This window comes from Rattus norvegicus, chromosome 2 (genome assembly GCF_036323735.1).
Source record: "Rattus norvegicus strain BN/NHsdMcwi chromosome 2, GRCr8, whole genome shotgun sequence".
NCBI classification, from domain to species: Eukaryota; Metazoa; Chordata; class Mammalia; order Rodentia; family Muridae; genus Rattus; species Rattus norvegicus.
Window position 1 is genome coordinate 41,285,620 of NC_086020.1, and position 12,458 is coordinate 41,298,077.

Sequence of the window (12,458 nt, forward strand, 5' to 3'; positions counted from 1 at the left end):
GGAGAACAGCCTACAACTGCCACCTTATCAGGCCAGCACAACCTGACTACATTCTTACCATTTGTGTCTACACCTACAGATAAGGGTACTCCTCAGCCTTCATCAAAGAAACTCCGTTTTGCAACCAATGAAGACCATTACAGAAAACCAGAGACAACTAGTTTGGCCCAGGCCCAACTAGTACAGCTACCACACTCACTTAGGGAAAGAAAATCACTCAACTCCATGAGGTCAACAGTTGTAGGCCATACCAAGCTGGTTAGTGAAAATTAACCTGGGCAAGTCCTCAACAACTCGCTTGTACTTCATTCCCTTGAGCTGGTCTTGGTCACCAAGTTTTTAAGCACCCTGGTACACTGTTTCAGCACTGTCCTTAATCAACATTGTTTTGCATCAGCATAACCGAAGTGCAGTCAGATTACGAGATGAGCAGACCTGTTGAATTTAATGACCTGGTATTGACCGTTGCTGGTTTGAGCTCATGTCTGTTAGAGACAATTTTGGTTTTGACATAGCCAATGCTGAATAAGGGATCCCGGTGAAAAGGAACTGAATGCAGCGGAGGTATTGTGGGGGAACGGAAAGCCCCAGTCAGCATGTGCTCTGTGACTGGTCATTCTGTGACTGGTCACTGCACTGGGGGTTGGGCCTTCTGAGAAGGCACGGTGAATGTGCACTTGTTGGCCTGAGTGAGCTTTAACTACTAACCCAGCGAGAGAAAGGGAACATTAGTCCCTTAGCTCCAACCCCTACATAGCAGGAACAGCAGGGCTGCCTCTATGGCTGGGGGTCTTGCAGCTGCTAATGCAGCTCCTGCAGAAGGACCTAACTGAAGACTGCCTGAGACACCAGCATTCCTGCAGGGGGACCTAATTGAGGACTGCCTGAGACACCAGCATTCCTGCAGAAGGACCTAATTGAGGACAGTCTCAGAGAACAAGAATTGCTGGTGAAAACAGTGCTAGCCAATCAGGAACTGCTGTTTAGAATAGATACTTTCTTGGGGCCAATGGGGGCGTGGGTGGAGGGTATTAAAGGAGCTCACAGCAGTGCTCAGATGAGCTTGCTACAGTGTTTCTCACCTGCTCCAGGAGTCTGTGTCCTTGACTCTGCATTAACTTGCCCCCAACCCCCAAGAGCAGGTAGAGAGACGTCCAGGGCACAGTCAACCCCCACTGATCAAAGGTTAGTAGTGTGTTAACTCTCTCACATGCCACATTCTTTCCCACGGACATCACAAGGGTATTCTGGTATGGCCTCCTACATGTTTATTTCTCTGTCCATTGGGTCTGAAACTAAAATTATCATGAACTCTAGAAAAGGTAGCCATGTTATTAAAGTTCTGATACACTGCATTTTCAAAATTCAAATATTTTAAATTAATCTAAACATCACAAGTAGAAACAGGCAGCACTTAGACGACACAAATGGGGAGGCAAAACCAGAAAAATTTATATTAATTCCTACAAAGTAAACATTTTAAAATACTATATAGCACTTCATAAATGTAGATCTTTCCGAAAGATAAGTAATGGTCAGCAAGAGGGCTTGGCTTGGCAGGCAAAAGGGTTTGCTATTGAAAGTCTGATGACCTAAGTTCAATCCCTGGGACTCACAGTGGTCTGGGGCCCCTTGACCTCCCTTGATGGTAAAAGTTGTCTTCTGACTTCCCACACCTACCTCAGATGCAGGCCTGACCCTTCACACAGGTGCAGCCTCTCCTCCCCCCAATGCAGTCCTCACATAGGTGAAATGCTGACACCTCACACAGGTGCGTCCCACACCCTCAGCAGTATCAGGACTTCTCTCCCTCTGGGGTTTTCATCTGATGAGAAGAGGCCCGCCCAAACACTGAAGGGCAGTTCCTTTACTCAATTCTAATTTGTAAAAATTAATTGTTGTTATATATAAATAGTGGGTTTCATTATGGGATTTTTCTCTCTCACACACACATGAACATTTACACCTTTCTCTTACCACTCATCCCCTCCTCATCCCTTTTCTCCTCCTGCACAAATAATCTACCTTCGGTCCCGAGTGTGTGCGTGTACGTGTGTGCATGCTATATGAGTGTACTTAGATGTAGATTCTGCACACAGAGGATAAAATGGCATTTTTGTCTTCTTTTGCCCCATTTTCACCTCGTATAATCCTCTGTCCTCGCAGTTCCTTCTCTTCTTTCATGTGCATTGTGTGGCTTATTTCATTAACAGGGTGCTCTCCAGTTCAGACCACTTTCCTGCAAATGACATCATTCTGTTCCTCTGTATGGATGAATAAAACTCCACTTGTTCTAAGCTTCCCTTGGTTTATCCTCTCGTGCACTGATGAGCACCTCAGCCAGCCCCACATCTTGGCTATTGTGAACAGTGCAGCAGGAAACACAGATGTGCACGACTATGGTACACTGACTTGGATTCCTTTGGGTCACACAGTAGTTCTCTTTCAGTTATTCTGAGTAACTTCCAAACTGACTTCACAGTGGCTGCCCCAGTTTCTGCTCCCTCCAGCATGGTACCAGAGTCCCCTTTCCCACATCCTTGTCAACATTTGGTGATTCTGACTGGAATGAGAGGAGGTGGAATCTCAACACAGTTCTAATTTACATTCGCTGATGGGAAACACTGAACTTCTCCCGAACATTTATTGGTTGTTTGTGTCTCTTCCTTTGAGAAGTATCTGCTCAATTCATTTGCCCATTTGCAATTAGACAATTTGGTTTTTCTAGTTCTTTATGTATTCTAGAGATCAACCAATCCTCCATCAGTTAGAGTTGGCAAAGATTATTTCCTGTGCTGCAGGCTGTCTCTGCACTCTACTCATTGTTCCCTCTACAGCCTGGGATCTTCTGAATCACACGCAGTCACACTTGCTAATTCCTGGCAGTATTTCCTGTACTCTCGGACCTTTTCTGACCCTGCACCCTTGCTATACCTGTATCTTAGACTGTCACCCTTTGACAGCCTCAGAGTTTCAGTCTTGTAGAAACACCATTTAAGGTACAACTTTGCTGTAGGCCAGACACCTGGGGACCAGAGTGTAAGTGCAACTGTCCATCCGAGTGAGAGATAACATGAGGCTACTTGTACCCAAGCACATGCGAATCAGATGTCTGAGTTACTCTTAGAGAACTGTTGTCATCTCAATTTTCTACTATGTGTACCTCCTACTTCATTAAAAAGAAAAATAAATGCAACCCAGTAATTTCATCTCCTATCATGCACCACAGGGACTGAGAGCCTGTTCTAGGTAGCACGTCTACTGGCTGGTCTAGAACCCTGGTGAGAATGCATCCCAGTGGCTGCAGGTGGAGAAGGCCATGGAGTACACTTGAACACAAAGACACAACGAACTATCAAAGAACAATATGTAAAAGATCTAATTCCCGGGTTGGGGATTTAGCTCAGTGGTAGAGCGCTTGCCTAGGAAGCGCAAGGCCCTGGGTTCGGTCCCCAGCTCCGAAAAAAAGAACCAAAAAAAAAAAAAAAAAAAAAAAGATCTAATTCCCACTGCTACAAATTCCCACTGCTACAGGGTCAACACATGCTCAGCACTTTATCACAAGCAGAAGCCATCTTTGAGAATAAATCAAGCATGCCTAACAATATAATAAAATCTGAGGTGATCCTTTTTCGTAGGATATTTGATCACACTATGAACCCTGAGATTACACTTATTTCTGGAAAAAACCTGTTTGTAGTTGTGGTGTAGCTCACCCTTAGCACATACCTTTAATCCCGAACAATGAAGGTAGAGTTAGTCTGTACAAGGAAGCACCCACATTTGAAGTGATGTCTTATTGAGTGTCAGAGAGATGAATCAGAGAAAGAACTGACAGAATAGGACCTGCCCAACTCTCACGGCAGAGAGAGGAAAGGGAAGCTACTTAACAGAGCTGTGCAGAGAGAGAGGGGGGAGGGGGAAGAAGCAGTGTTATTGGGAGAGTTATACAGAGCATGTTGGAGAGAGAACAAGCTAGACACAGGTGAGGATGGAGGAACCAGATGATCACAACAGCTTGCCGAAGTGCTGATCAGTCATGCTTTTCTGACTTCTCTAGTGTAGAAGATGAGTGGAGAGAGGTAGGTCATTTTGGTGAAGTAACAAGAGAAGTGTGGAGTTAGAGACATTACCCCATTCTAACTTCCTGAGCCTTTCCCAATCTGTATCTAAGGCTGCCTTTCAGACCTAAGTGAGACTTCCTGACTGATGGTGTGACTTAGTTAACTACGCAGAACTATTTAATATGTACCTACTACGTTTTGATGAATCTTAATGAATCTGAGCAGGAATAAATCTAAAAATAATAAACAGTACCTCACCTACAACTTATTTTAAAACCCCTTTATATTCTGTTCCTTAAAAGTCAGACAAAGGTCAAAAGAGATGGGAAACTGTGCTAAGAATAAAACGCTTCCCTCTGCTTAGACAGACAGGTGAAGGAGCAGCTCCCCACACTGAGAAAAGCGAGAGCCAAGAAACCCACCTAAGGCCAACGGTTTGAAGAGGAGGGGGACCTCCAACAAACTTGCACAAATAGACAAACAGCTCCAACAGCCAGAGAAGACACCCCTGCAGGCGGGGATGCACACAGCCTTAGCACTGACGAACATAGACCCAGGGTTGAGACTCCAAACGCTCCCTAGATTCATTTCTACTTCTTACCACGCTTCTCTAAGAAGTAAGGTGAATTTACGTTTTCCCTGTTTAGTCAGAGCTGGAGGTCAATACCTAAGAAGACACACAGGGAGAACTAGCATCTCCAGTGCTCAGTCTGTGTGCTGCATGTGAACTTATGGGTTTTCATTTATTGTGGTAGCTAAGAGCGGAACATAGGCAACGGGGTCTGTTAGAAATGGAGGGCTAGCACTTGTGACAGAGTGATCTTGTTAAAGTTGTCGAACTGGTCAGAAGGTTTTGGGGTAGTTTATTACATGTTATTTAAAAAGTTAGATTATTTTATAATACTAACATTTTAATAAGATAAAATAAGTCAGGCAAAGTCACAGTGGAAGGCATACACTGCAGAGCTTCAACACTGCCACGGGAGCCAACCCTGACCTTTGACCTTTCACCTGACCTTTTGCACCTGACCTGAGACCAGGCCCAACGAGGTACGATGGAAGTCAAAGGACTAGCATGCCCAAAGATTGTCTATGGTGATGTCGGTGAACCTAGTGAAGCATGTCGTTTTTCCTTGGGCGGTAGAAATGCTAGGGGCTGGATAATGTCTTGCTGAGCAAGCGTTTCAGCCTTGTAAGTATAAGTACAGGATCCCAGAATGACACCGTCACAGAACACACGCCACTCCCGTGCAAACCGCACTAAGATCCAGGTTATTGTCTTGGACTAATTCAGTTTTTACAAGAGGCAAAAAGACATTAAAATAACGGTCTTATGTCAAATGAACTTAGATCAGGTTGGTAGGTACAGAAGAAGTCTACAGAGAAAGTATGTTAACTTTTAAGCACATGCGAGGTATTTGATGGTAACTGGATAAATAACAACCTAAGTAAGCATCCTGGGTTTTAGAAGGAATTTCAAAAATTAAGTCCTGCTGATTTGTTTTCTATATATGTTTCTAGAAAAATTCTTTAAGTGTTTAAGTATGTTGAATTTCAAGATCTCATGTATTAGTTTAAGAAGTCCTAATGAGAGGAAGAAAGTGTGTGGATTTGGGGAGGTGGGCAGGACCTGGGAGGAGTGGGGAGCTGGGGAGCCACGGTCAGATTATATTGTATTTAAAAAGAATGTCTTCTTATTATTCTACCAGGGATTCAACCTGTTCTCTTCATTGTGTGACTGCAGGTTGTTCTACTGCTTGTTTGTTTATCTTATTGTGTGGTGCGATGATCCTGACCTTCAGACCCTCCGGTCCTTTCAGAGCGCTGTATGACAGGTGGCAGCACCCCGTGCCTGGTTTATGCTGGAACTGAACCCAGCGCGTGCTGACCACACTCTACTGCTGAGCTATGAATGCAGCCCTCGGGATTCTCTCTAAACTGACTATTTCATGAACAAAACAATAGAGCTGACAATGTGGTCCTTGTGCCACTATCAAATGAAATGGCTAGATAGACTCTGCAGTTATGACACAAGCCCTCGACGGCCTTTCCTCCTTTCTCCTTCAGCAACAACTGCCCCATGTTTCCTGCCTGTCACTCTCATGCATGCTTTAATGCTTTTACTGTGTCTTGACATCCACAACAGCAGCAGTGCTCTGATGTCCTGAGACTTTTCAAAACACATCACGTTTCAGTTGGCACAATCAATAGCAAAGCCTGCATCAGTAGTGATTGCACACCGAAGGCAGGTTTTAAATATTCTTTAAGGCCTCGAGCTTCAGTTTAGCTTGTTCAATTTATGGAAAATATAGCCATACAACTTAATTGGGGAAGCTAGTCCTGATTGTCAAACCCAATCAGCCGAATCTGACTTACTCTGTTGGAAAAAGTCTGGTTTAATTTTAAAATTCAAATAAATGTGTTGTTATGCGTGCCCATGACAACTTTCGCACTTCTGATTGTTAACTTAGGATGCTAAGTGGATAGCTAGCTAGCTGGGCGGACAGAGCCTGCTGCGAGTTTGTGACCTGGATGAAAACAATGTCTTGAACTCTGGCCATTTTTATTGAAGCTTTGTCTCTTCTTAGCTCTCAAGGAATTCTCCCTCAGGTGAGATTCACACTTTAATGGCCTCTGTGCTGCCTGGAGGTTTTAACCCCAAAGCAAGAACCCATGGTGAGGGGCAGCATGGACTAAGGCTAAGCTTTCCTTTAAAGAGTCAATACTTTTCATAGTAAAGTTAATGGAGACCAATGACAACCATCAGGCCAAGAGTGCTTATGCGTGTGTGTGTGTGTGTGTGTGTGTGTGTGTGTGTGTGTGTGTGTGTGTGTGTAAGTCTGCACATACAGACAGAATGTGAAAATTGGCCTACTGTTTTGGTAAAGTTTTATTGGATACAACCACAATCTGATATGCTGCCTGTAACTGTTTTCACACTACAACTACTTAGAGTGTTTGCAGTGACTCCTAAGTCTACCGCAGAATGGTTTGGCTCACAGAGCTTAAGCTGAGAAGGCCAGCCACTCCTCATGTGTAGCACTGCACAGGACTTATCCCAGCAATGCCAGAAGCCAGGAGAGGAGGACCGGAAAACTCTTTCTGGTTCAGAGCCAACCTGGGCTACAGGGCAAGAGCCTATATTTCAAAACAAAACTATTTTTTTTTTTTTTTTGGTTCCCTGTTCCCTCTCTCTTAAGTTGAAGTTTGTAGGACTAATGTCACAAAATGTTTGTCAGGAAAAATATTATCATCCCTTCCCTCAAATCAGCTACTTTGGACATTTTGCTTGATTCTGGATGGTTGCTTGCAGGACTAGGGATGACCGTGGGGGCTCAAGTGTGCTAGTAAAGCACTGCTAGCACGGGCTCTAACCCAGTGCTCTCCTGCCGTTTACAGACTGCAAAGGCCAACCCAAGGATCGAGGAACTGCTGAAGAGCACTACACAGCAGGCTCTGCTCTTGCGCATTCTGCGGCGGCCATGACACACTACATCACACCTTTGCTCTTTGGATTTAAGCTCTGTGCATTAACTCCTTTTAATTAGAAATGAGTTACCCTGCCCTTGTTTCCCTACAGCCAGCAGTTACAGATCAGTATTCAATATTTACATGATTTTGCATGAATACTTTTAACTGGACTGTTTTCTCCTTCACAAGTAGGAACCTGGAGTTTCCAGCTGGAAGGGAAGGAGAGCTTGCCTGTGTAAACGACCACAAAGGGAATTCACCAGCATCCTTTCTGCAGATGTAGCACTGTTATTATCTAATACATGGCACAGACCTCAACTTCACCAGTTATCTCTATCCTTCACAGCGAAATCCTACCCCACTGAGATGTTAGGTTTCCCGACCTCAGCTGTCCATGACACTGACGTGACAGGTCTGAAGGTGGATGGAATGTTTTAGGTTTTCTGGTCATTTTCTCATGTTATTTTTGGGTCAGGCGTTTTGTGGATTATTTTATGGATGATGCTATGTTCTATGCCCCAAACAAGAAGGCATTTATAACAGTAGTTTTGTATGGCTTAGCAAAACATTCGACCATCTGACTAGGGTTTTGTCTGCCAGATTTATCTGGTAAGAAGGTCTAGTTCCCCTTTGTAAGTAATAAGTAATTCATGGTTCTATGCTTTCAGACCGTTAGGCCTGCTAAAGCATAGGATCTAAGAGTTTTAGTATCTGTAGATGACTCTTCCCTGAATCAATGATGACTTTGATAGAAGGAAATGGCCAGCAGCAAATTACAGCTAAAATTTTTCCAATCAGTTCCTGGTTTTTAGCCCAGGTCACCCATGTTCAGTTTCCAAAGACTGCGGACACTTTGAGGTCTGTGCTCACACTGGGTCACTTCCTGAGAGTTTTGTCGGAGCTGTTACCAGTGTCTGTGTGCTTTCTAGCTCCCAAAGCATAGATGTCATCTTAAAATGCATCCTGTCACTGTCATTTCTATTGTAAATGGGAAGTACTTAGTTAACTCCCCACCTTAAGAATGCCATTATCTCCCCCTAGTTCCAAGTTAGCATAAATATCACACAAAACGGAATCTCCTGTGATTAGCTGTTTGTACAATTCCATGTTTTCTGAGATTCACCCATGTTCATAATCAGCTGTACTTGACGCATTCTTAGTCAATGGTGCTAACCCCAGAATGTGAACGCGCTACACTTTTCTCAAGAACATAAGCTGCATCTCTGTAGTTTAAGTCAGTAGGAAAGTAGGGACATATATGCCTAATAACCAAGCAGAGAGCTCGCTAACTCAATAATCGGTTACTTGAAGACAACATTGAAAGAGGCCTCAAGAACTCAGAAGCAATCTTCCTCTCCGAATGTTAAACTGCAAAACCAACAGTACAAGAAGGTTGTCACTCAGAATGGGAGAAGAGAAGAGGAGACTCAAGAGACAGACGCTGGCAGACAATTCAGATGAACAAGGTCCCCAGCAGTGAGAGCGAAGCCTTACCCAGCACCTGATACTTTGAGTTCCAACCTATCAGGCTCTGCCTTGTATGGAGAGAGGCAACGGTAACAAGAGTTCCCAAGCGCGTGCACTGCTGTGGGTCAGACTGTGTCGGTTGTAAGGTGGACAGAATAGGCAATACTAAATAAGAGTTTAGTTCATCAATTCCCCTCATCTGAATACTAACCAAGTTCCGGCTGCCCCCACTTTGATAGTTTCCCACTGTAATCCAGTACTTGGAGTTCTGGTAACCATTTCAAGACCACACAATTGAGAGTTAAACAACCTTCAGCCTAGACAACAATGGGTCTCTGGAGCCTCCAGCCCAGAGTTCAGATCATGGTCTAGCTAACAGTCAGAGCCATGCTGAGCGTTCTTACACATCACTGACCCCTTAGTTCAGAGCAGCACCATTTCCAAGCACCTCTGACTGTTCTGTCTCTAACTGGTTCCTTGAACTCCCTTTTCCATTGTATGAAGTGCACATTAAAAATAAAGAAGGCAGACTGCTAATATTGTAGCTTTACTTTTTACTGTTTGTAAACATATTCCTGAATCATCATGCATTTTGTCAATAATTAGCATTAAACACGATCACTTTTTAAACATAAGACTGTATTATGCTTCCAACTATTCTGTTAGTCTGAAGAGAACAATATTTTTAAACATTCGCTGCTAATGGCTTCTAATAGAGTAGGAGTCAGAAAAAGTCTACCTCATTAGCTTGGTGAAATAGAGCTCACTTTGTACGGCACTGAAGCCTGCGTGCTGGGCGTACCGACATACAGTAGCTGAATATGAACCTCTTTGAAGACGGAGCAGGCAATGTTCAGCTTGGAAATGTGTTTTACAAGGTTAGTTTATAATTGCTGGATGGAAACTCAAGCTCATTTCTCAAATCTGTCTATAAAATCTAACTTCACAAGAACAAATCAAGCTCCGTGTTAGTTGATTACAATGCAAAAATGCAACAGTGAATGTGAACACTAAGCTCCAAGGGCCTGTCCAGGTGTCCAGGCCGGGGTATACAAGACAGAAGTTATTGAATCTGACGGTTAAGGAGTCGAGGAGAGGAAGGTCCAGAGAGGAACCCTAGGGTTTTAATGAAGAGGAGTTAAATACAGGCAGGTAGTCGGCCAGCGCATGTCAACCGGAGCAAACATTAAGCCTGAGACTGCAGGGCACTCCTCTGGGGAGGATGGGCAGAGCAGGTGAGGGAGGTCAGGCGGGAAGGAAGGGACGCTTTGGGAGGAAGCTGACCCCCCACTGCTTAGAGCACCCCAAGAACTGTACTAGAAATGGATCCCTTCACCCTTCAGTTGGCAGGAGAGAAATAGTAACTTCATAGTATTTGAGTTTATAACAAAGTACTAGGCTTCAAACGTGTACTATTCTAAAGAATTTAAAAGACTGATGTCCCCAAGGCTCTCAGGGTGGCCTTCCTCCTGCCCTGGCTTTCTGAGTACAGTCATCTGGCTTAGAAAGTGGTTTTTTGTTTTTTCCTGTTAAAATGTGTTCTCCATATTTTTGACAAGTTACACATGATGTGTACTTATGCAGTTATGCAGCCGAACTGCCTTCTAAAATATTCACATTTATACTTAGAGATGGGGGCCGCTCTCATCCTGTGGTCCCGCCCCTTAATGGGAAGCTACTGGCACATGCCAGACGCAGAGGGAGGGCGCTTCCTTTTCCCTTGAAGATGGTCCCTTGTAAGCTTCCTGTGCTCAAATGGGTAGCTTCATAACCATCCACATTTGGGCAACTCTAAAGGACTCAATGGATGAGAGAAGAAAACCAAAATGAGACATGAGGTCAAGAGAGGGGCATGACAGGAGGGTTAGATGGAGTTGTGGGAGGAGAAAAACAGGAAGTGGATATGATCATATTTCATCAAACGAAGGTATGAAATCATCAAGATAAAGAAAAATATAATAAAAATGCAAGAGGAAAATGTGTTTACATTTTTGTTGTATATTTTATTACCATGCAATGCTAATATATTATTTTACTAGAAATACTTAAGAATTATTTCTCACAGAATAAAATTAATACTTTGAGATGTGCTATATTTCCCCAAGAATGTATGTGCTTTTAGTAGTATAGCTCTCAGCTGAAAGACACAGCATTAGAAACGTAAGTCATTCACTATTTCCCATGCATTCTTACCTCCATAGTAGGTGGAGTCTTTCTTTTTCTTCTTATCCATGCTAGAACAAAAAACAGCATTTAAATGTCTGTTTTCCACAATTTATCCAAACGATTTATTTATTTTGATGCGGGGTGCCTAACGCCATGTGTGGAGGAGGTCAGAGGATAACTCGCCCATGTCAGTTCTTGCCCTCCATCTTGTGCTTTTGGGGCATGGAACTCAGGTCCTCAAGTTTAGTAGCAAGAGCTTTTACCTGTTGAGCCATTTTGTTGGCCATACATAAACATTCTATTTGCTCAGGACTAGAAGATACTTTTGAACATCTAGGATGTGCTGCTCCACATGCTAGAGCTTTAGTGAGGAAGTGAGCAGAAGGGGTGCCTCGTCCAGTGCAGCACATGCACTGTGGAGTGGGCTGCAGGAAACAAACCAAATGCACACTGTCAGGCGGTGGCTCACGCTGTGAGAGACGCACTGGAAGATCAGGCGGATGGTGCCATGTCCTCACCTGAACTCAATTTAGTCTATTTATGGTACAAAGGACAACACAATAGAGTTGAAGGCAATGTCAAAATTATTCTGGAAATCTAAACTTGTAAATGCCTAATTTATCAAGGACTTAGACATTTTAAAAAAAGATTTATGACTTATTATATATAAGTACACTGTAGCTGTCTTCAGACACAGCGGAAGAGGACGTCAGCTCTCATTATAGATGGTTGTGAGGCATCAGAAAAGTTTTATTAGAGAAGTTTTCCTTCACCTCTGTTGTAGTGAGCACTGCCTTCTTTGGCTGGAGAATTCTATCAGTCTTCACTCCAATGCTCGCTGGCTCAGGAGGCCAGCTACTAAGCTCGAGCGCAGACACTGGCTAAGTGCCTACTGGTAGACCTTGCAGCAAAGGGAAGATGGATCAGTTGCCTCCAGAAAAGCTACTAGGCACAGTCTGGAGTCGGACTTTCAGCTCCATCTCTTCCTTTCTATGTTGCCCAGGACCTTTTTTAAATTTTCTAAGCATCAGATGTTTCTTCTAAGATGAAATTATAATGGTATCCACAGTGAATGGTTGTTACAAAGCTATATGATATTTATTACTTACCTATATATTCAGCTCACTGTTTAGAATATAGACATGTTTATCCTTATTATTCAATACACCTATGCTTTTTCTTTTTGTTTGAGATAGAGTCTCACTCACTATATAGCTATGGCTGGCTATGTAGACCAAGCTGGACTTGACCTCATAGTGATCCTCTTGCCACCATACCCGGCCTTGTGAA

At 43.5% G+C, this 12,458-nt stretch overlaps 1 protein-coding gene across 5 annotated transcripts in view; it reads right to left on the reverse strand.

The window, feature by feature from the left end:
* The window catches only part of Ndufaf2 (NADH:ubiquinone oxidoreductase complex assembly factor 2), a 111,755-nt gene that overhangs the window by 16,479 nt on the left and 82,818 nt on the right, over window positions 1–12,458 (reverse strand). For 3 of the 5 annotated variants that reach the window (XR_005500620.2, NM_001399052.1, XM_039103501.2), the window contains one exon: window positions 11,196–11,236. The exons of 1 other annotated variant lie outside the window; for it this stretch is intronic. Coding sequence is in view for 2 of the 4 variants with exons in the window: in NM_001399052.1 (NP_001385981.1) it covers window positions 11,196–11,236 (41 nt within the window). In the remaining 2 variants the exon portion in view is untranslated. Of the gene's footprint in view, window positions 1–11,194; window positions 11,237–12,458 lie in introns of those variants that run through there. One more of the 5 variants, XM_039103503.2, reaches the window with a different exon arrangement.